The 25101-nt window shown below is 38.4% G+C and overlaps 1 protein-coding gene across 4 annotated transcripts; it reads left to right on the forward strand.

Annotated features, from left to right (window-relative positions):
* The first annotated feature begins 225 nt into the window (after positions 1-225).
* On the forward strand, positions 226-21644 carry hace1 (HECT domain and ankyrin repeat containing E3 ubiquitin protein ligase 1). 4 transcript variants are annotated; one of them, XM_077576037.1, is made up of 25 exons: positions 226-533; positions 1400-1454; positions 1680-1769; positions 2838-2942; positions 3334-3409; positions 3558-3689; positions 4809-4891; positions 5513-5609; positions 5706-5807; positions 5886-5992; positions 6112-6262; positions 6974-7036; positions 10040-10341; positions 12109-12177; positions 12326-12413; positions 14621-14732; positions 14981-15078; positions 15233-15320; positions 15421-15570; positions 15805-16001; positions 17031-17162; positions 19266-19364; positions 19702-19772; positions 19856-19969; positions 20565-21644. In XM_077576037.1, the coding sequence occupies exons 1-25, from the start codon at positions 443-445 to the stop codon at positions 20665-20667; spliced, it is 2775 nt and encodes a 924-aa protein (XP_077432163.1). In that variant the 5' UTR covers positions 226-442; the 3' UTR covers positions 20668-21644. The 4 variants fall into 4 exon arrangements, with proteins under 4 accessions (XP_077432163.1, XP_077432165.1, XP_077432164.1 ...); XM_077576038.1 differs by having other exon boundaries at positions 525-589; XM_077576040.1 differs by lacking the exon at positions 226-533 and adding an exon at positions 1085-1251.
* The last annotated feature ends 3457 nt before the right edge of the window (positions 21645-25101 follow it).

The raw sequence follows: 25101 nt of genomic DNA on the forward strand, positions 1-25101 counted from the left end.
CTGTATGGTAAATAAAAATTATAAATATTCAATTTAGTTGTAAACGTGGAAAAATATTATTATTATTATTTTATTTTTTTCCAATTATTATTAATATTTATTTATTTTTACTACTACTGTATTGTTTGTAATCGTTATTTTGAGGGAGTTGGAAGTTAAGGAAACCTTAAAAGACTACATTACCCAGGGAACCATACTAGCGTAAACGTCATCATAACAGGAAGTATGAACGGGAAGGGGCAGTAAACGTTGTCGTGAAGGAGGGCAGCACAGGAGGGAAATACTGAGTTTGCTGTAAAGCAGTGTACTGTATCAGGAAAAAGTCCTACGCCCGCAGCGCCCATGGGCGACGCCCAGGAGCAACGTTTTCGAATTTGGAACACATAAATGTATCGGGCAACACGGTTGTTCCCCGCAATTTCTCTCGGTTGATTGTCCACCTATGATGGAACGGGCGATGGAGCAGCTTAACGTACAGCTCAACCGACTGACACGCTCCCTCCGCCGGGCCAGGACTGTGGAACTCCCCGAAGGTAACACAATATGACGCATGCGGAGGAAGCAACGCATTCCGTCAGTTTCCCTACAGGTACAGCAGCTGCGGCTGTACTGTCAATATGAGCACATTTATTAGCTCTAATCCAGTTGTACTGTATCAAGAATTGTGCCTTTACGCATTATCATTAGCAGCAAATAGAGAAAGAAAACTTGCTCTTCCATAAGCAGCTGGTTTGGGATACAATTGTGTTGTACCTAATGTGTTTCTTATTTTTCCCCATTTCTGGAATATTTTTTGTAAACTCCTAACTAAACTAATTGATCATTATTAATCTTGAGCTCTGTGAATGTCCTGAGCTCCTGTTATGATGCCAAAATTGAAATAATACAGTCTAGACTACAAGACTTGCCTTAGTGGACGTGACGTCATTTTGGATGTTGCTCAACTTCCCGTGTCAGAAAATGCTCTTCTTCTTTTTTTTTTACCACAAATTTGTTGAGACGTAATCACCATTGCCAGTACTGGTTGCAGACCATTAGGCTCACTTGTTTAAGATGTGATTAGTCAAATTTTGTCCCACGCAACATGAATTGATTACATTCCTCCCGCCACCTGTTGTCATGATAGCTTTCATTATACAATACACAAAGGTACTATGTGAGACAATTCTCAATGCATTCATCATATTGATCAAATACACATCCGTTACATCAGCAGTCTCCAACCATTTTTGCACCATGGACCAGTTTTAGGTAAAGACATATTTTGATAGACCGGCATTAAAACAAATGAAAACAAATTATAATAAATACAAGATGTATAAGAATAGTTCCAGGACTGGTGTCACAAAAGATATTCCAAATCTCCTTTCTCCTTCTTTCTTCATTCTTGCATCCACAGATAATGAAACTGCAGTGTATACACTAATGCCAATGGTTATGGCTGACCAACACAGGTAAGCATTCAACCAAATATTATAAGATCCTCTTACAATTTTTTTGCTGTTCCCACATTTAATATTACCCATTTGATGCTAAAAACATTTGCCCACTTGAGCTCCATTGTCATGAATCTCGCCCTTTTTTGTGTCTTTCATTCTCCACATGCTGCAAACAGTCGAGAACATGTGTGTTGTTACTTGTTTACCTCAGCAAAACACTTGTCCCTCTGCCTTGTACAGGTCAGTGTCAGAATTGCTACTCAACTCCAAGTTTGATGTGAACTACGCCTTTGGACGTGTGAAGAGAAGTCTGCTTCACATTGCTGCCAAGTAAGACCTTGCTAATGTCAAACTGCGCTTTTTCCACTGTGCACAACTTACTTAGGCTTAATGCTGGTGATTTGTAGTGATGAAAGGTTATGAAAATTTCACGTCACAATTATAGGGACCAAAATTATCATCATGGCATTATCACATTGCTAAGAGGAAATCTCAACAAAAACACACGTGCACTTGAAGCATTGCAACATGGTTGATTTTAAATAAAAACAAATATATAGATCTTCCGTTTTTAAGTCGTTTTCATCCGTCTGAATTGTGACCCCATATATGTTTGCTGTTGTGGTGACAGTACATTGGGTAGTTATATCTTTTTTTTTTAGTTATATAGTTATATCATAAAGATAATTACTACTGTCTCTCAGAGACGCTAAGAATGCTAATAGCGGTAATTCAAATTTGAAGGTGTAATACTAATCGTTTTCGGAATTCTGCCACCGTTGATTGGCATGAGGAAATCATGTCTTTCAGAATATCGCGGGAAACTAATCAAAACTTAAATTAAAAATAATGAAAGCTCATCCGTTATTAGCCTTTTTCTTTCCTTTTTTTTTTGCTTGTTAGGATCCTTGTTCCAAATGCCATGTTCAACATGGTTTGGTTTTCACACATGGCGTGGTAGTGTGGTATAATTATTAAGTATTAAACTGCTCTAAATTCACAGTAAGTAGAGCTGAACCAAACCGGTACCGTGCAATTGAAAAGCTGCAAAAAGTGCCTGCAATTTTATAAATGTAGGAGTAGGATACAGTATCTGCACAATAGCTTCTAAATACTCATTGTACTGTATCTAAATGGAATATTATTGTGTCTACTTACACTATTTTTATTTTTACGAAAGAGTGGCACGTTCATGATGTGTCTTGACATAAGGTAATTTGAGGTTGAACTAAAAATGGAATGTGAAAATGTGAGAAAGAGAACTGGAAAGCTATATAGAAGATAGCATTTTTTAAATACAGTGTATTTGTTGTTGTTTTTTAAACTTAGTTGAGGGCTTTTTGTATCTTTATTCGATTGATGATATTTATTTTGGATATGTATTTTGTCTTGGCATAGCTGTGGGTCAGTGGAGTGTCTTGTTCTGCTGTTGAAGCGAGGTGCCAATCCAAACTACCAGGACATCTCAGGCTGTACCCCACTGCATCTTGCTGCAAGGAATGGGTAAGAGTTTGTCTTTTTGTGTTTAAATGATTAAAGCTGCTCAATGCATACAATTGAATTTCCAATCGCTACTGCCACGTGTGGCCGAACAATGAAATTGCACACTCCCTTCTTCATGTACATACACGATGCACGCATGATGTCACAGCGGGAAATTCGAACCCGAATCCTGTCTGACAACAATTGGCCACAGGCTTGCAGGAGTACCCATTGTGAACAGCTAAGGCGTTATTCTGCTAATAAGAAGATGTTTGAGGCATAAGTAGTCAAATTAAAAGCATATTGTAAATATATTTTTGGGCAACTTTCTACACTGAACAGCTTTAAAGTCCTGTGAATTCACTCAAAGACATCCCCTGATAAACAATAGCTAAGGTTCTGTTTCTTTCAGCCAGAAGAAATGTATGGGCAAACTACTGGAATACAACGCAGATGTCAACATCTGCAACAATGAGGGACTAACTGCAGTGAGTTGTCAATAATCAACTGGTTTATCTACAAATGCTAGTAATCATCGCCGTTACTCCAATAACCAAAATAGTGTTTTATTTCAACTCCTCACCAGTCGTCAGATGTCTCTCACTGACTGACTGTTCATCCACCCCTTTGATTTAGATCCACTGGTTGGCAGTGAATGGTCGGACTGAGCTTCTTTACGATCTTGTCCAGCATGTGACCAACGTCGATGTCGAGGATGCCATGGGGCAAACTGCATTGCATGTAGCCTGTCAGAATGGACACAAAACTGTAAGCCACTTTAAAGTTTCTAGCCGCATTATTTTACATGCCTTACTTGGAAAATTGCCGTGGTTGCCAATGAATATGAATATGTGTCTGTGAGCAATTCATTCAGAATTTTGTCGTATCATGATGGTGATTGATGATGTTTCGTTACATGCACCACACAGATCTGCACACAAATTGACAAGTGTAATTCGGCAGACTGCTAATTAGGGCTCAACAATTTTGAGAAATAATCGAATTGCATTTTTTTTTCTTCCCTCAATATACGATTGCTATTTAACATTATTATATATTTTTTCCAGGTCCTCTTCCATGTCTTTTTTAACAAACAAGCAATAAAATAACCTGTATTACAATAAACAATATCAGATTTATCCTTCATCCTTTTTTTGGTCTTATCAGTTAGGTTTACGCTAAAATAAAGGAAACTAAATCATGAACTAATAGAAAGTCAGTCTAGTTATCTACTTTTATTAGCATTCATGTACTTAAACACTTCAAATTGCAGTGATTGAAGTGTTCACTTTGACAACTTCAGCAACAAAATTCCACCAAACAAGTGTGGCGTAAATATTGTAAATAATATACAACAATGTGAACAAATTTGTGGCTTTATTACTTACATTTCTATGTTCCATTTCATATGATGATATTTAAGTTTGTGGACTGCACTCCATAAGCATTGAACTTATCTAGACAATGACATCTATCATATCTAAATAAATGTATTCAATTAAAGACTACATATAATTTGGAAACCGGCTGACTAGAATGAAGCACCCCCCCCCCCCCAAATTGCAGCCTTAGCAATTTGAAAATTGCGCTCGACTACATTACATACTGCTTCATTAATTGTTTAGCCCTACTGCTTATTAAGTGCTGCCTCGATGATTGAAAATACTGAATCTTGAAGCTTTTGTTGTCTTTAAGGTGCCTTGCATACACTTCACAATACGCAGGCACTTTCTTAGACTTGAGGCTTACCAAGTAGCACCCTCTATACACAGTATTTTTCCCAGCTCACATGGTTTGTGTGTAGCTATTAAGTTTAGTTATTGTTAATAAGACTAGCCCTTCTCCAGAATTTCCTATGTATGATTGATGTGTGCCATGTCTGGCCAGACGGTGTTGTGCCTCCTGGACAGTGGAGCTGACATCAACCGGCCAAACGTCTCAGGGGCCACACCTCTGTACTTTGCCTGCAGGTAATATCAACAATAAATTCATTTTAATCTTATATCGTGTCAATGTGCTGTTGGAAATACTAGTCTCATTAAAAATCCTCCTGTGAAAAATTTCCATTTTCACTGAAGCAACCCCCTTCGCTCCCGGCTGTTTTACTGGATTTTTGACAGATTTTGCAAGAATATTGTGTTCTATTGCTATAAAAAAAAAAGAAGCTACCAAAATAAAGATCATCAGGAAAAAATAAAGTATATTTCTATCTGTTTCCGTTTTACAGCAATTAGCATTAGAATATAGCTAAGTTTCCTAATTATTTACAAATCTGTTTAAAACACTGGGGGAAAGAGCTTTTTGCAACATGGACGTGGTTGATCTCTTATACTCTTCTGCCACCTGCTGTCCGTCTTTTAATAACTGCCATTGCCATTACCATTCTCTTCAGTTCAGAGGGTGCATCTAAGCCTTCTGTATCCTTTAGCATAAAAAACATAAAAACAAAGAAACGTATAAATCCATCTTTGGGAGCGTTGTAATATTTAAAACAGAACGTATTTATACGTTTTAGGGAGCAAATGTGATAAAGGATTTTAGTTTTCTTAAGTAACAAGTATACTAAATTTAATATTCAAACAACTCTGCAGCCATGGCCAAAGAGATACAGCACAGATCCTGCTTTCTCGAGGAGCCAAATATCTTGCTGACAAGAATGGGATCACTCCTCTCGATCTTTGTGTGCAGGTTAGCATTGCAACATACCTCATGCCCCATTTCCACCGCTGTTCTGATGTTTAGCGCTAATGTTAATGCATTTCTTTTTCTTTTCTTTTTCTAAAGGGAGGATATGGAGAAACCTGTGAAATCCTCATTCAGCACCACAGCAAACTCTTCCAGATACTCATTCAGATGACACAGAATGAGGACATCAAAGAAAATATGGTTCGAGCAATTTGTGGGTGGGGGATTCTTTGATTCATTCCTGAGTACATGTTAAAGGGAATGTGTGCATGTGTCTAGCTCAGGCAGGTATTGGAGCATGTTTCTCAGCAGAGTGACAGTAATTACCAGAGAATCTTGACAAGTCTGGCTGAAGTTGCCACCACTAATGGACATAAGCTGCTCAGGTAGGATTTTAAACACTGAAATCAATAACCGTGTCACTACTGAATGTAATTAAATATATTTTGAGGGAGGAATTACAGTATACAGCATATTTGCATTTCATGCCTCCTTCCCTCCACAGCCTGTCCAGCAGCTATGATGCTCAGATGAAGAGCCTTTTGAGGATTGTTCGCATTTTCTGCCATGTATTCCGCTTGGGACCTTCATCACCCAGTAATGGCAACGATATGGGTTACAACGGCAACAAGACTCCCCGTAGTCAGGTCTTTAAGGTTGGTACATTGTACTGGTAGTGCAGTGTACTGTAATCTGTAAGGTGATGTATTTTCTGAGTTGATGCCAGCTATCATGGACATGCTGCTTTAAGGCAGTGTGTGTCATTATAATAATGACCTATAGATGGCAGTAAAGCGCTTTCATTTAGGGGAACTGCATTGCCAGGTTGCAAAGCAGATAAAGATGACAAGTGAAATCGCATACCTCCAGGAACACTTGAGAAATATGATTTTGGTGCAACGTGACCTAATGGTAGCGGTTGAGAGTCCAAGAGAACCTGCATGTTTGATTTTGCCATTAAGAGTATACTGTTCCTTATTTATATTGCAAGATTGAAAATAACTGCATATTATAATTATGACCAATACAGAAATTATTGTATACTACTTGATTAGATTCAAGCAGATTAAATTGGCTGGGGTATATCACTAATTTTAAGTGTTTTTCAGAGATCACATTTTTTTTATTATAAGTATTTCGGTTTCAAAATTAGATTGACTTTATAAATAGTTAATACTACCACTATCATCATAAGGTTGATTCATTTGTATGCCAGAGACCATTGTCAAATGTAAACTGCACTAATCCATTTATTACTACTACTAATATATTTATTCACTAATAATACTTGTAATTTTACCTGTTTACACTATGTAACAATTTCCCCCAATGACTGTCGTCTGGTTCCATTTCACTGCTGGTTGCAGATGCGTATGAGACAAGGAGATGCTGTTCCAAAAGACACTTGGACAGCTTCTGCTGTATTAGATGTGAGCCATGGACATCTTTTATTTCACTTTATTCAATTAATCTGTGAATATCAATATATTGACGTTGTTTTTTTCCCCATACAATCAGTGATCTGGGCTTTTTTATTTTAACCCCTTTCTCTTGAATCTATTATTATTTACAAATGTATTTGAAAATACAATTTGGATTAGGCAATAGTCGACAACAAGATCAATAATATTTTATTTGTTTACAGTACTAGCTCAAGTAAAATTGTTCAGCATAATTCAGAAAAAAAATGTCTGTCAAAAATCTGAAAAACAAAATGTTTTATCAATAATCTCTTTTATTTGAAATTTCACTATGTTGTCCTATTGCCTAACCCAAGGCTTTGTCTTCCTTGATTTGTTTGATTGCTTGATTCTGTTAACTACTCCATCTGATTAAGGAAAATATAATATTCTTAGAAGAAATCTAAGTAAGTAAGTAAGCTTTGTGGCTACGAACATGTACAGTATATACTGTAATCCAGGGGTGTCAAAATTTATTGTAGTTCAGGGCCCATGTACCCCATAGTTCGAGGTCAATTGGGGCAAACCAGTAAAATCATAGCCTAATACAACCATACTGTATATAACAGTATGTTGGTGTTTCCCCTTTGCTTTATCCAATACACGTACAATTGCAAATTAACTATATTATATTCAAGTTTAGGTATGTAGTTTGCATATTCCTCTTTTTTTAAATTTTGGGGCTAACAAAATTCAAGCGTTAACTCTGGAGGGAGATTTAAAAAAACTAAACAACAACCCTCAGTTAAAATCAGTTTTATTTACTTCCTGACTGTTATGGCCTTTGTAACCTGCAGCCTAACTTAACCACTAGTAAGAAGATGGACAAACATTGACTTTTACTTTCAGTTTTATTTGAAGATTGTTGGAGAAATCTCAAGTAATTTGTGCGCTTTACAAAGTTGAATTTAAATAGCATATTAGTTGTACGTCGTTGGCATATCATCTCTGAGTAAAATGGCATGCTCAAGTTCCCACCATGGGGCCTCGCAAATCAACCCTTCTGAAGTGTCCTGCTGGTGAGCACAGTCGTTTTGATCGTTTTGTTTAACAGTTGTATTTTACAGGAGAAATTCGAGGAGCAAAGAAAGCTATTAGAAGAGTCTTTGATTCTAAATTTACTTTAGTTATTTTTACAATACTTCAGGATTTCCTCTGAACAAATTTAAATTGTAGTCAATTCTGATGGTTTAATTTAAAAAGTGACCTTTCTTAACGGATAAATATGGCCTAGGAGAGAGATAATCGCTGTTGTATGAATCATTAAAAACTTATGGGTTGCTCTGTAGATCAAATGTGATGATGATGATAACAATAATACATCAATAACGATGATGATGATGATGATGATAATAATAATAATAATACTATGATTGGCTGGCAACCAGTTCAGGGTGTAGCCCGCCTACTGCCCGAAGGCAGCTGGGATAAGCTCCAGCACCCCCGCGACCCTTGTGAGGAATAAGCGGTCACAAAAATGGATGGATGGATAATAATAATAATAACTATTATTATTATAATCACTATTATGCATCACTTTTCATTAAAGAAAAAAACAAAACACCCTGTAGGACAAAAGTACACACATACTTATGCACTCACTTTTGCAATGTCCCAGTATTAGCAGCATTGTTCCTATATTTAGCAACTGTTTGTTCATCTAGGATATCTATTTTTTCCACATTAGCTTCTAGCGACAAATCACAGGTCCTTGGGCCAAATATACTGCTGTGCTCTATAAACAAAAACACATTTGTTTGTTATATTGGTGACCTAATGACAGAGCTTTGGTTTGGTTCTCTTTGGTGCCAGCAATGGTGTCATGTCAGTGTGAAGGTAAATGTGCTGATGTATACCCTACTCCCACTGTTATGCTCAGGAACACAAACCCTGCAGAATACAGTATGTATAGGCACACGTACATACACGGTTTAAAAAGTTGAATCAAAAAACAAATAAATATTTATTTTAGAGGTGTACTGTATGTGATAGTATTGTACTTTGTTACACTCAAATAATATACTTACTAATTTTTGTCACTATAGAAATATAATGAATATAAACATTTTCAAATTTAAAGCGAGTGAATTTGTTTTTAAGACAAATGGTCTTGTGGCAATTTAAATATATGTACTGGTTATTTTAAATGTTTACATATATATGAATGCATAGTGTGATGGTGATAAGGTGTAACTCAGAATATTTTTTTTTTAATTTATATATGGATAGAGGTAAATCTAGCATTATCATAATAGTCCTAAAATGTTGCATAACATTTTAACAGTTTCTAAGTGTGGCTGCCGCAGTCTTGTTTCCTTACTGACGCTCCAAAATACTTGTATTTGATGGGGTCAAAAGTCATATCCATGATGCATGTTCTATGTCAGTGGTATGTAGTTGACATTTTGAGCCGTTCTTTTCTTAGTTCTAATGGTAATTATACTTTCCCATTATATTAATAATATTCCTTACAGGCTCATTGCGGAAACACTCTTCACGCATTGTTAAACACAGTTGTTTTGTCCTTTTTTAAGAATTAACAATGCATTAAAAAAAATAGTTAAGTACTAGTCATAGCCAAAGCCATTGCATTCATTTGGAGTATGATTACAAAAATTCACACCATTAGAAATATATTAGAACCTTTTTGTCCCCCTGTTTATTTGCTGAAATCTTGATTTTAAAATGTGTGGGGTGGTGCTGCATGGCAGGAAATCTTCAGGTCTTTGTAAATATAGCAAATGTTTCAACAGTGGTCTAAAATAAAGAACGAAACTTCCTTTGAAATGCTCTTAATTCGTTTGCAGATAACATGAAAAATTAATTAAAGGCTAGAATCCAGCAGTGATACCTGAAGATACCCTGAAGGCAAAATCAATTCCTCTTTTATAATATAAAAATTAAACATTCCCTGGGTGTGTGTGTGTGTGTTTTAAATCTAATTCACCTCTCACATTCTGCTTATGTTAACAGCCATTGGAGCTGCTTTGGCACTCCCTGGACGAGTGGCTCGTACTGATCTCCACTGAACTGGACAGAAACAGGAACCCCTCATCCACCTCTTCCAACAGTGAGATAGCTTCCCTGCTTCTCAAGCAGCGGGAAGTCGATCACTCTAGCACCACACCAAAGCTCCCCACCTCCCTGGATCCTCAGATTGTCATGGAAACAGAAGCGTATGCTGATGGGGAAGACGTTATCTCCATGACAGCCAATCGGCTCAGTGCTGTGATCCAGGCCTTCTACATGTGCTGCTCTTGCCAGATGCCACAAGGGTTTGTCTACTGCAATGACTATCAGTCTATAGAGAAGGCAAGAAGCATGGCTTTTACTAGTGATGACCGAATATTCGGCCACCGAAAATTTTGGGCCGAAAATGAGAAAAAATATACATTTTCGGCATTCGGCCCAAATAAAATTGGAGGTTGAAAAAATAATGCCGAAATAGGATGTTGTGGTAACGCAAGCAAAAAAAAAAACTGTTGCAAGCACACGTATGTATGAATTAAACGCCGGGGTGAACGTTCAGCCTCAATGTTAATTCATGAGCAGTAGCCGAAAGCTAGCGTCTTGAGGCTAACCCGGTCGATGCTATCTCAAATCAGCGGCGAGGAATAATGGCAACGGCACAAAGTGTTCGCGGAAAGCGGTATCGTGATCTCCGTATGGTGTGTGCGCAAGCGAGAGAAGAGGACGCGAAAGACAATACAAGGCAAGTGTGTGCGTGTAGCAGCTACGCGCTAGCTTACAGCGATCGTACTTACTGTACATGCATAGAGAATACAGATATAAGGCTCTATAATTTGACCTTAAACAAATAGCTTTACCAAACTCGACACACGGAGTTGTTCAGGATAATTTAGATTTACTTTTGTTGGAAATGATCCTGTTGAACAACAGTACGTAGAGTGTTAATAACGAATTCATGCAGAACACAAAAAGTCCCTTTTCTAATTACTAATGAAGAGTAGCTTTTCTGTTATTTTTTTCCTTTAATAATAATGCATCTAATTTTTATAGATCTTTTCTAGACACTCGAAGCCGCTTTACAATGGAATGGATACATTATTCATGCACTCACACATTCACACTGTGGTGGCGGTAAGCTACTTAAGTAGCCACAGCTGCCCTGGGGCAGGCTGACGGAAGCGTGGCCACCAGTGTGTGCCTACGGCCCCTCTGACCACCACCAAACATTCGCACCTTCCATACACCAGTGTGAGTAGCACTGGAGGCTGTGTGTGAAGTGCCTTGCCCAACGACACATGATTTGGGGAGAGCGTGGATCGAACAGCCTACTTTCTGGTTATTGAACGACCGTCTCTACACCCTGAGCCACGGCCGCCACAGGGTGCTTAACTTCCAACAGATACAGTGTATATTCACTGTTGTGCCACAGGGGATGGCTAAGTCGTTATTTAAAGACTGGACAATTTTCATGTTAGTTAGTGGAGTGTTGTTGTGGCCATTAAAATGTGGATGTTAAACAGTAGCCTTGTTATGGGTCTCTTAGGAGAGTGTAAAAATTGTATGATATACAATTTCAAGTTTGTATTGAGTAAACCAATGATATTCTTTCTACTACAACTACTGCTATTATTATTGCATTATGGGAGGGGCACAATTACAATTACTTAATACTTTTTTCAATATATATTTTTTCCTCTTGCCCTCTCTGTGAGTTGCCTCGTCTACCTATTTATCTCCACACATTATTAAGTTAAACTCTCAGCCAGTCTGTAATTATACTAAATTAGATCATTAAGTATACCTAATTAACAGCCAATGGAATTCCACTATTGACCCGCCTGCTGGAATAAGATGCCTGTCTTCCTGTTTTTGTTGTTCTTCACCCTGCTCTTGATTAGGAGTCTGCTCTAGTTTGGTCTGCTACGGCAATTCATCATTTTCAGTGCAGACATTTGGCTGTTTCAGATGAGTAATCTATATCTAATTGGAAAGCAGAGGCTGCCACAGAATTGTTGCTGCTGTCCATTTTGCTCCCCTTTCTCACTCATCACTTCTTCTCTTTCCTCACCCAGAATGACATCCCCTCACTTCATTGAGTTTGTCTGCAAGCATGACGAGGTGCTGAAGTGCTTTGTAAACAGGTGAGTCGGTGTAGGACATCAGACTCCTCACAGTGCCAAGAGACTGGCTATTGATTGGAAAGACATCAATCGGTTTACTTAGACTTTTGTCCTTTTGCCCACCATTCACATCGCAGAATCTTCTTTTGTCTGTGCTTCCACTTCATAGGAATCCAAAGATAATCTTTAACCACTTCCATTTTCTACTGGAATGTCCGGAGCTGATGTCACGGTTCATGCATATCATTAAGGGCCAGGTAAGAAAAACGCAGTCGGAGAAGTATTGGTAGTTTAGACCTTAAATATCGTTTCTTGATTTTAATGGAGGCTTACTATCTAAAATGGTAGAAACAAAAGTATTTGGTCACTATACCACTACCTAGAAGAAGTGAAAATAAATTTGGTATCCCATTTATAGCTGAAACAGCTTCCACTCTGGTAAGACATATACAATTTTCCTCAGGACTCATTTCCTGCGGAAATGTTTATCATTGGAATTGGAAGGACATATTATGTAGGCTGATGGCTTGCAGAACTTAAAGTAGCTGTCTGTTAAACTGTGTGCTCTCCTGTGCAAACAGTCTCCCTCTTCCTTTTCTTGCCCCCATCCAATCATATTTCACCGCCTCACAGACAGAAAAATTATCAAGTGAACCTTTAACGCAACGTATAACTTCAGCCTTGCTACTTTATTTTTTTTACTTTTAAATTCTTCCCACAGGCCAGTATTTGCCTGCAGGGTCTAAGTTTTGATACCCCTGTAAAATAGACTTGGATAAAAAATTGGGGAATTGTGTGCAGTGGATTTTGGTGACTGCCTGATGCAGTTGTGATCTGTGTTTAATATATTATTTGAGCTGTTGTGGAAAAAATCATTACACAGATGCATTGTTACCAGAAAAACTAAAATATTATGTTGAATATAGAATTGATACCCCTTTTACAGCTAAAATAGCTTCCACTCTGGTGAGACATTCTAAAAGAGTATTTACAGTGAGTGTTTCTGTTGAAATTGATGTCCATTCCATTCCAATGTGTGAAAAAGAGTCTGATGTTTCAGTATCTCTGCCTTAGGGAAAATATTTAATATTTTTGTGTTACATATTTAGTTACTGTTAGACAACCACAGGCAAATGCACGAGGCCTCAAGATTTCCAAGTGTCCCCAAAGATCTATTACTGAATAATGAAGTTTTATTTTTATTTAAAGCAATTATTTTACTCTTAATTTAAACGTTTAAAAACCATCGAAATTATTAATCTATCATGATTGTTTCAACAGCTCACTCCTTTATCATGCAATGAACGAGTCCATTTTCTTTCACAGCAAGTTCAGATTTGATTCAGGAAGAGGAAATAAACATGCTGGCCTGATTGTGAGGAAGATGAAGTCCAATGCGTTCTAAAAAATCTGCTCCAAACGAAATCCAAACATGCAACATATTACTGTATATCTAATCTTTAAAAAATCCTGGATTTATCAGTCAAAACAGGATCCAATAAATTAAGGCAGGCTGACACCAGAGATTAAAGATCTGCTTTTTTAATGTCAGGCTGCTAATTTATTGGATATAGACACACAAACACACTTGGACAAAAAAAAAGAAGAAGTTTGATTACCTCAAAAGGTTGTGCAACAAAATATTAAGGATACCATAATTTTTGTCCAGGCCTGTTTAATAAGTTTGTTTTCAAACATAATTCTGTTGAACTACAATTCAAAAGCAATATTGGATTTTCATGGTGTGATTAAAAGCCAAATTCAGACAATATTTGAGTCTAAATATACTTTCTATTTGATGATTTTACAGTAATTCCAGTATTTTCGCTCAAGTAAATATCTGTTATAAACTTCATAGAAAATAGTAGATGTAGAAAAATTTGATTAATTGCGGGAAATTGTGCAATTAATTAGTTTTAAAAATGGAACCATTTGAGTTGATTGTTTAATTTTTTTGAGAGTTCCCTTACAGGATCTGGATGATTGCCTAAATAGCCACGGCAATAACACTCTCCTCAAGTTCGATTCATGTGGCTCCTTAAATTAAAAAGTTTTTGCAATATTCACTTACTTGTCAGCATTCATATCTGAGCTTCAGCATTGAATCCTTGTTATGTATGGATTATGGCTCACCTGGGAGCCGGCCCTTGTTTTAATTACAGACTTTAACCTGGTGAATTTGATTTCATCTGACTTTCGGTACGCCTCACAGCCCTCGCAGAGGAAAAGCCATTCTCTCCTCCATGCTCACCCTCGCTCTACCTCTAGCACTTAGAGAACAAAGGCATACATTATGCAAATAGCGCTTAGCTTCAACTCTGTATTACAGAGGAGTATTTCAACAATGAAGCCCTTCTAGGCTACTGGTTGAAACTGAAAATCCAGAGTCTAAAGCAATTTAAAGTGTTAATTAATTTAAAAGGGGAAATGCTTTTTGTGATATTTGTTGTGTTTTCCACTGCAGCCTTTCAAGGATCGCTGTGAGTGGTTCTACGAGCATCTTCTGGCTGGACAGCCAGACTCCGATATGGTTCATCGTCCGGTCAATGAGAGTGACATCCTGCTGATCCATCGAGGTGCACAAAGCCCAACAAAATAAAAAATATGTTGCGACCGCAGCATTGACTAAACAGACGAACAAATTTAATATACAAGAGTTGTGATTATTCTGCCTTCATAAAATGTTATTGATCTCATACTTTTATTAGAAACACTTTTCATGAAGGATTTTTTTTTTTTTTGTTAATGCTCTTCATGAATTATCTGATGTATTTATTTCCTGTATTTTTCCATGTAATGTAAAATCCTTTTCCCTTGCAATCAGACTCAATATTCTGGAGCAGCTGTGAGATGGTTTCAAAGTCTACCAATGAGAAACTGAAGCAAGGGATTGCTGTCCGCTTTCATGGCGAGGAGGGGATGGTGGGTTTTTGGATGGTGGCATACTGGCATTCATGTTTTTGTTTTGTTTGTTTGAGCAAGAAAACTTTTATTGACCCTCTCAGTTGTCAGATGATTAATTATCACTGATGCCACTTGGCGAGAGATCTGTCTGACTGTCTTGTCTATCTTGCAGGGTCAGGGTGTTGTTCGGGAATGGTTTGACATCCTGTCCAATGAGATAATCAATCCAGACTATGCTCTCTTCACTCAATCAGCTGATGGTACAGAGTGTTTAGATTTGATTGAGACCAGTATGACAAGCAATTTTTTTCTGAATTAAGGTTTGTATCTGTGTCTCTTGCTTGCTTTTTTCCTTCCCAGGTACCACTTTCCAGCCCAACAGTAACTCCTCAGTAAATCCAGACCACCTGAACTACTTCCGATTTGCAGGCCAGATCTTGGGTTTGGCTCTGTATCACAGGCAGCTGGTTAATATCTATTTCACCCGCTCCTTCTACAAGCACATCCTGGGTAAAAGGAATTCTACAGTTTGAATATGAAAAATATTTGTAGTCCATCATACTTTTTGGATTGCACTAGCTCCCTGTATTAGCTTGGTTCTTAGTACTCAACCACAGAGTTAAGGTTAAACTTAATGCTACACTATTTATGTAGTTGTTCCCGTCATAATCAAGTGTCTAGATTCACTTAAGTGACTGCATGTAAGACTTATTTTTGTGGCATGCGTGCATTTGACCGTTTCAGGAATCCCAGTGAACTACCAGGATGTGTCATCCATTGATCCGGAGTATGCCAAGAACTTGCAGTGGATCTTGGACAATGACATCAGTGATCTGGGTCTGGAGCTCACCTTTTCTGTGGAAACAGATGTGTTCGGCGCCATGGAGGAAGTTCCGCTCAAACCAGGAGGCACAAGCATCCTTGTGACTCAAGACAATAAGGTACAATAGGTACAAATATGCAATTTTTCTATTTTCTAATGAATGAAAGTTTATTTTTTCTAATAAATAAAATATTTAAAAATATATATATATTAATCAAATGCACAAACTAGTCAACCAGTCTGCATACAGAAAGCAAAACTGTTTTTCAAAAGGCTCCTGGTAAGTCATTTGCCTTTTGTCAGTTACCGGTTCTGTGTATTTAGCACTCAGTGCGAGGCTGGACTCTTTGGGCGGGTTGCAGGGTTACCCATCAAATGCAGGGAAGTCGTTAATTAATATAACCTTGAACCAACCACAAAACAAATCACATTAAAATGCTGAATGAGAGAGGCACACAGTGTTTATCATTACTGACCTTAAGCAAAGGATTACTGATGCCATTGCCACAATTGATGAGGCTATGCTACAGCGAACATGGCAAGAAATCGAGTACCGTCTTGATGTGCTTCGTGCAACTAATGGTGCCCATGTAGAAGTGTATTAAAAGAGGTAAAAAAAAAAATGTAATAAACGCTGAATACAATAGAACAAATTTAAATAAAATATCTAATCAATTGCATTTTTAATATTTTTTTTAAATGGTAAAGAGACTTTATGGACACCCTGTATATTTGAGCTAGAGAGATAAAAAAAAAAAGTACAAATTCTGTACAGCTTAGTTTTCTAAAACATACATTTATGTGAATGTTTAGAGTTTTTTTTTTTCTCGTTGTTGTTTGCTCCTTTTATTTCATGAATATTTGAATGCATTCTTACAATCAAATTGAAGGTAATCAGAGGTTTATCAAAGAAGCAAAAGATTTGGAATAATTTGTGTGTGTTTTTATAGTTCCGATAACAGTTGGGTGTCCTTTACATGGGCAGTAGTACCACTTTCTTTCTGTTGATGGCACTGTACTATTAACTATGTGCTGTGTTAAAGTATATGGTAACAATGAGCCTTGTGTCTTTCACTTGTCTATCTATATTTCCCAAAGACTTTAATCTTTGTGGGTGCATGTGTGTCTGTATGTTTGTGCATGCCAGGCTGAGTATGTCCAGCTGGTGACTGAGCTAAGAATGACAAGGGCCATCCAGCCTCAGATAAACGCCTTCTTGCAAGGATTCCACACTTTCATCCCGCCCTCGCTCATTCAGCTTTTTGATGAATACGAATTGGTAAGTGCTTGTCCTTGCCTCTTTTTTTCTATTGTGTTCTTTTACAGTTGGTATTCTCCTTGTTCCCCTATGCTGGCTTGTCCCACTTGCACCTGATGTAGGGATTGATTAGCCATGCCTTGCTTGGGGGTGGAAACAGGAGGCTGGGGTCACCTTGAAGCCCCTCCTCCTTATTTAGCTCCATCAGATGTTTGTGTGCCGGCAGATTTAATGTTCTCACTCGCAGATGGATCAATTGTATTATTCCACCCTGCGTTTGTTAGACACGCCTCGGTCATACTGTCATTTCTCCCTTTGAAAGTATTGACTGTGAAACTTGTTTTCTCTCCTCGCACCACAAAATCATTCAATATTGCGAACATGTCAGTTTGAAGCAAAATGAAAGGTCACTTTCTGCGTTTGTTGAATTAGAATTGCAAACCAAAAAAACGTAATGTATTGATGTCTATCCATACAGTAATTTATAGTATTGTGTCATACAGTACACTCAATGTTGCTCTCCTGCTCCATCCTCCCTCACTTGTAAACAAGATCCCAAGCTACCTATACTTTCTCCATTTTGAGGTGTGCGCTGTGGGAGATGTTCCAATACAATATGTCTGTCAACACTTGGAGCGCTGTCCCTCAAAGCCCGCCCTTGGATGCTGTCGGAGCCGGCAGCTTTATGTGGCTTAATTCTGTTCCGAGACCTCCACACATCAGTCTGAGTAATTCTTAAGGGCATCTCATCCAGTATCCCTGGCTTTCAGTAGCGATTTTACCTCTGCATTCAGACAGAGTTTCTGATTGGGGTGAGTGATGTCAGTCTTGGCGTTGGTAACATCCTCTATGCACTTGGAGATAAAGCCCAGGACAGATGATGCATATTCATCCACCAGTCCTTGTCTCGTAGCAGCCTCTGAACATGTTCCAGTTTTCATGTGAAGCATTGCTAGCATGAGCACGGCCCTGCCATGGCATGCTGTCCTTGTGTTGGAGATGTGATTTGAGAGATCGAGGTGCGGGCAGTGGACGACGGCTCTACAGCGTATGCTCCGCACCACTTCACAAGTATTCACAACCTTTGCCATGAAGCTCCAAATTGAGTTTGAGTTATCAGTTCCGGGGGCAATTACTTTTTCACGTTGGCCCAGATAGGTTTGGATATTTGATCTGTGAAGACACTCAATAGTTGTCCTTGAGAAGTCTTGAATTACTTTTTAAGTAACTTGCGGTAACACGGCTCAAGTGGATGATTGCGTAATCGTTTCCTTAGGCAAGAAAAATACAACATTAGTCAAAGATACTCTGGAGAAGGTAATCATATCAATATCAACAATCAAGACTGTCACAAATATAGACAATTTAGAACAAAGTGACCTCACCCTTTCAATGTTGATTTTACTGCAAATCCGTTTTGGTGGTGTCAAGACAAAATCATGAACTTCCACTGTCTAAATACTTGACTCTACAAGCCAAATTTGACACTTTTTAAGACTTTTTTTAACGACCATTATGAATACAATTTAAGACCCATTTTACATCGGTAATGGCAAAAAAGTAAGACTTGAAGGAAAATTGGAGGTCCAGAATTTATTCACAGCTCTTTCAACATTAGAATGCTACATAACTAAAAAAAACATCACAAACCTCTCTGTTGTAAACCAAGATTTGTTTGGAAATCAGACTAAATAAAATAAATAAAAACAATAGTTAAACTCTACAGCTTCTGAAAATTTTAGATATGTTTAGGCCTTAAATTCAAATGATTGGATTTTAGACTTTAAAAAAAAAACGTTTTAAGACCCTGCGAACCTGCTTGCTTAGATAATCAGTTCAATATCACATATTATTGTCATCTTTCAGCTGCCTGCTGCTAATTCACTGTTGTGTATTGAAAAAACTGAAAGCTGACACTTATTGCCTGTGTGAACACCACAGCAGGATCAGCTGCACACCTTATTCAAAATGATTCACACACGCTACCTCTGATAGTGAATGCTGAATTGCTCCCATAAATACACAGACGGCTTTGACATATCACTGGCAATGATGTGTTCCGTATAACAAGCCAATCACTGTGTAAAATAAATTTCCCCGAATGCATGTTGTGCTTGTGTGCAGGAGCTCCTCCTGTCAGGGATGCCAGAGATTGATGTGCAGGATTGGTGCAGGAACACGGAGTACACCAGCGGCTACGACCCTCAGGAGCCCGTCATCCAGGTGGGCTCTTTATCTACTGCTGTGACTTGGACCGATTCCTCAAAGAGTTTTTCTAGATGTGCAAACAGAGTTGTCAGAAAAGTATTGGAAGGACGACCTGCTGACCAACAGTGCAGACGCTATAAGAGTTTAATTTCCTGATCATCTTTAACGTGATGTTGATTCGATTTCCCATTCATAATACAGTGATAGAAATTGAATTGATTTAAAAAAAGAAAAAATAATTGAATTCAGTATAAAGAAATATTGAATGTGTGAATGGGGAAAACACATTTTACCGTAGTTTACTGTTTGCCATTAGCGTTGAGCTAACTTTACTGTCTGCTGTGTTATCCAGTGGTTTTGGAAAGTGGTGCAACAACTAACCCAGGAGGAACGAGTTCTGATGCTTCAGTTTGTCACTGGAAGGTTTGTCTGCGCCGTTGACCCTTCTTTCTTAAGGAAATTGTTTTAGAGTCTGTCTTTGACCCACTTTCACTCTCCACTATCAGTTCCAGGGTTCCTCATGGCGGCTTTGCCTTTTTGATGGGAGGCAGCGGTTTACAGAAGTTCACTATTGCTGCAGTGCCATACACCTCCAACCTTCTGCCTACCTCCAGTACTTGGTAAACACACCACACTTCTTTTTTCAGCTGATTTGTACGTTTGTTTAACTGTGTGTGAATAGTTTGGATGGTTACATTCCAGCAATAACTGCAGCCAATTTACCAATTATTCAGGTTTTGCATAAATACCCTTTAACTCATTCACTCCCAGCCATTTTCACTGAAGCAAACCCCCTGTTATACCGGATTTTGACAGATTTTTTGGGGTGTTCTATTGCTATAAAAACATAGACCTACCAAAAGGAAGTTTAGTCTCTTCTTTCATCAGGAAAAAAAAGTATTTTTCTATCCGTTTCAGTTTTGCAGCAATTAGCATTAGAATATAAGTTTCATCAATATTCACATTCCTAGTGAAAACACAGACAAAAAGAGCTTGTTACAACATGGCCCTGGCTGATCTCTTATACTCTGCTGCCACCTGCTGGCCGTTTTTTGTAATAATTACCATTGCTTTAAGCCACCTCTTCATGTCAGAAGCTGCATTAAAACCTTCTGTATGCTCTTGCATAAAAAAAAACATAAAACATAAAAAACTTAAATCTGGAGCTAATTTATTATTCTGACCATGTTTCTTTGTTATTTCTCCCATTTCCAGTATCAACATGCTGAAACTGCCTGAATACCCCAGCCAGGAGATCTTGAAAGACCGCCTCCTGGTAGCGTTGCATTGTGGGAGCTACGGGTATACAATGGCATGAACATCCTATCGGTTGTGCTGCTGGGACGGGTCTGCAGTCATGAAACTCAAGCCCTTCCAGACATCATCTTTGTATTCACCTGCTGTTTTTGCTAGACCAAAAAAGGGAAATTCATTCTTGTTAAGAAACACAAATTGGAGTAGCACATCAGATTGAAGAGAGGAGAGATGAGCTGCCTACAAAAAAAACTCTTCATCCTCATTCCTACCTGCCTGTCAACCCTTTGGGGTCACGCCTGTCTGTTTTTGTTGTGTGTGTGTGTTTTTCATCTATGATGGAGTTATAATCTAAAGCAGTGGTCCCCAACCACTTTTTTTTTAGGTCATATATTGGCCCCATAAATAACCCCCCCCCCCCCTCCAAACCTGTTGCTTACCTTCCAGAGGACAAAATTAGTAGGGATGGGTGATTACATGACCAAGAATTGTGATATTATGGGGACAGACATCAGACACGGCAGAAATGTCCATAGCAGCAGCCAGTCAGAATCAAGCTTTTCCTTCCCAACTTTGGTTTGCAAGTTTAAAACAGAAACAGAAAGGAAAAGAAACAAGAAGTAAAAAATGGCCGAATGTGCAGGTGATGGACAGCCGCTACTTGCTGTTATCTTCCCAAGATTCAACTATTTTGACAAGATCGTTCCTCACCATCGCTTGTTTGGTTGGCAGTATCTCAAAAGCGACGTGGAGTAAATTAAGCCTCAAAAACAAACAACAAAACAATCCTAATGAATCATTTGATCAAGTGGAACAACATGTGGAAAATATGATAAGTTTAGCCGCTACTAAGTAGCTGAGCAGCCATCGGACCAAAGCAGCAATCAGTCATCGGGTTCGCAAAAAGCATGTACTTTGTTTGAACTGGTCCGTGGTGCAAAAAAGTTTGGGGACCACTGATATAGCATTTACTGATGTGTCAGGGTGGTATTGCATATGTATATATTGAGAATATATAGTAAAAATTGAGTTTTAATTGTTCAGCCTTTTCTGGTTCTTTGTTCTTAGTCTTTTTTTTTCCTTCTCTTGACCTAGATGGAATGTTTTACTACTCTATGAATTTTAAGGTTTAGATAATGGATAGATGGATGGATAAAGACTAAGCTGCTCTAATAGTGGAGTTCAAGAGTGTAAAATTAAAGGGACTAGTTTGCTAGGATGGGATGGTCCACTCCCCCCATGTCTTGGTGGTAGTGAAGAAGCCGGTCACAATTTGTTCATTCAAAATCATTGTACGTACATCGCCTGTAATGCCATAAAACGGTGATCAATTGGCACCAAAATGTATGTGGACATCTCTACTTATACTCACTTCAACCTCTAAAAATATCACAACAATAAGCCTATCTATGCGCTCACTTGTAAACAGAAAGAGGAAATGAGCACGTTATCATCACTTTCTCTTATGCCAGATCCGTTTGTCTTTAGGAATAATAATACACGAGATTTATATAAAGCGCGTCAAGTCATCCAAGGACACTTAAGCGTCAAAAAAGGCTGTACAGCATTGAATGTGGGTGCGCAGGAGCTATTGTCTGTGGCGCCGCTGCCCTCGGGCTTGCCGATGAACGCCATGCTTGCTAACAGGGCTGCCTGTCTAGCACCAATATACCTTCCCCTGCTCAAACTCTGGTCCGGGGCCTTTTGGCCCTGCACATTTGAATTAAGAAGTTGTTGTCTTAACGGTTAGACACTGTTCATATGTAAAAGTCTACACAGCCATTATGCTGGAATGTGACCCAGCCAGTGTTGCACACACCAGTGTTGAACTGATGCTCATAAAAGTTTACTTTTCTGAAAATATACAGTAGTTCATGTTGAACTGACACAAACTAGACTTTTATTAGCATCAGTTCAACAACATTCCAGCATAATGACTGTGTAGACATTTACATATGAACAGTGTCTGACCGTTAAGCAACAACTTCTTAATTCAAATGTGCAGGGCCAAAAGGCCCCGGACCAGAGTTTGAGCAAGGAGGAAAAAATCTTGGCAGTAAAAGTGCTAGGGAGCCTAAAAAAGCTTGATCGTCCAAAATGCCCGAAAACTACAACCAGTCGTCACAAAAATTTGTACGCACATTCCTTCTCATGTCCACTTTAACTTGTGTAACTGTAAACATAATTGGCACAATTTTGGAATTGTGGAGGTGATACGTTTTCCTCATAGGAACTCTCAATTAATGTCCATACACTTTCAAATATTGGACATCAACGTGTCTCTCTAAATGGCTGTTTTGGTACAGAATATATATATTTTTTGGTCAAGCCGTTCGCTAATGGAATGCAAAGGAAGTACTGACAAACTGTTTCAAGCATTTTTATTTACAATAGTTTAGTACTCTAATGGACATTTTTTAGGCCACAAAAAAGTATCAAACAACAATTTTGTTCCGTATCGAGTTGGACAAAATGTTTTCATTATGACCTTACAACACCAAATCCAAAATTGTATGGACACCACACAAGCGGTTTGGGAGATACGGCTCTTCGGATTTTTCAGATTTTGGCAAAAAAGGGCGTGTAAGCCATCCTATACAGCGCAATATCTCGAAAATTACTGGGCCAATTTTCAAAATAAAGGTATTGTTGGAAAGGGAATTCCACAGTGATTCTAAATATACAGTTCCTTTTGGGATTAAAACAAATATTATGGTATATATTGTATATACCATATACATATTCTTTTGAAAATTGGCCCAGTAATTCCCGAGATATTGGGTTGTAAATGTTGGCTTCCATGTCTGTTTTTTATAGAAGTCTAAAGAATTAGGCAAACCGTATTTCCCAAAGCACTGGCGCAGAGTCCGTAAAATTTTGGATTTGGTGTTGTAAGACCATAATGAAAAAATAGACCAAGTTTCATCCAATTTTGAGATGGTTGGGTTAAAATTGCATTTTATTTTTTTATAGGGGGCGATTTCAGCCAGCATGACCCTCTAAACGAATGACCTCTCCTCCCTATGAATTCATTAAATCAAGGTTCCAATGCATTATCATTTTTGTCTGACGATGTAAAGAAAACAATATTTTGGGTTCAAAAATGTTATTAGCCTGTAGTCATTACTCTGCTTACACGAAGTCCGGCAACTTGTTTTCCAGTTTGGTCATGTGATGTTCCGCAAGATTCACCGCCTGACTTGCCAAGATAATCACACATTCACAGTAGAAACCTAAGAGTGCCAACAATTCCAGAGACCTCAAACATAGTCATCAACATGTTTTACTTTTTCAATCAAAGCAAATTCTAAAAAGATAAGGCGCAGAAAGAAACTAAGTCCTTTCAAATGAAATAAAATCAGCACTTAGTGTCTTACTCATTTGCTTGAGTCCACCTTGAAACCAAATACAGACTCTTTATTAGTTTCATTAGCACTACTGCTATTAATTGTGTTTTTATCTTGGCAAAAGCTGCTGAAGAAAGCAAGAATGATTAGAGCAAGGAAGGAAATACGGGAGGTTGTTGCATTTTGCCTAAAGCTGCTCTTACTATCCATTCAACACGGTAGCGTGAGGATTAGTTGTTTTTATCGCATGTCTTCACCACAGCCACAGAGAGAGACCAGCCGGAAGATTAATCAGCGGCCTCAGAAACAATCTGGAGGGGTTACACCAGATATTACGTACCACTTCACACAGTACAATAATCCAGAGTTCTCATGGACTAAGCATATTCTCGCCTGTTCACAGCATGTTAGCATAACTCCCATCACGAAATTCAAGTTTGATATTTCCTCAAACTTTCATCACAAGAGTTAAAAGTGGCTGTAAAGCAACATCATTTATCTTTGTTTTCTCAAACAAGTGTTAATGAGGATGTTGTTCCCCGCCGCCATTCTTCTTTCGTTCCAATTTCAAAACAAGAAGTTGTATTGGAAGTTTTACGAAGAATGTTTAGGAAATGATTGCTGAAGACAGAATGATTTATGTAGAACAAAAGCAATAATAACATAGCCCGGCCTCTGGAAGGAAATTTGGCTTTACGGGGCCAAACAGTATGAAAACGCCTGACATGAAGTTGGAAGAAGGTTGCTGTGAGATCAATAGGGCATGTCAGCAGCCTACAGGCCTGTAAATGCACCCTCAGGAACAGCTCCAAAGATTGAAGGGTGAGAAGAGTGTGGCAGCCCCCCGCTTGCTCCACGAGGGGCAACATCACAGCCAATGTCAAACAGAGCTGGAAAGACTTCAAACCCAGAAACACGATTATCGCTTTGAACTGCCGACCCCTCCAACAAGCTCCAATACTGATGCGTATTCATGACTTTGAGGCAAGGCCAGCGTGGGATGGAGTACACACAAATACACACAATACACTATAGAGAAGTTAATCTACACTTTAATGGGTTTACTCTTTCATAATGCTCTAGGCAAGCAAAATAAAGGAATGCAAGGAGAAATGACCCTGACCATGACCCGGACCTCCCTTTAGAGATCG

The sequence above is a fragment of the Vanacampus margaritifer genome, chromosome 9 (genome assembly GCF_051991255.1).
Source record: "Vanacampus margaritifer isolate UIUO_Vmar chromosome 9, RoL_Vmar_1.0, whole genome shotgun sequence".
NCBI lineage: Eukaryota > Metazoa > Chordata > Actinopteri > Syngnathiformes > Syngnathidae > Vanacampus > Vanacampus margaritifer.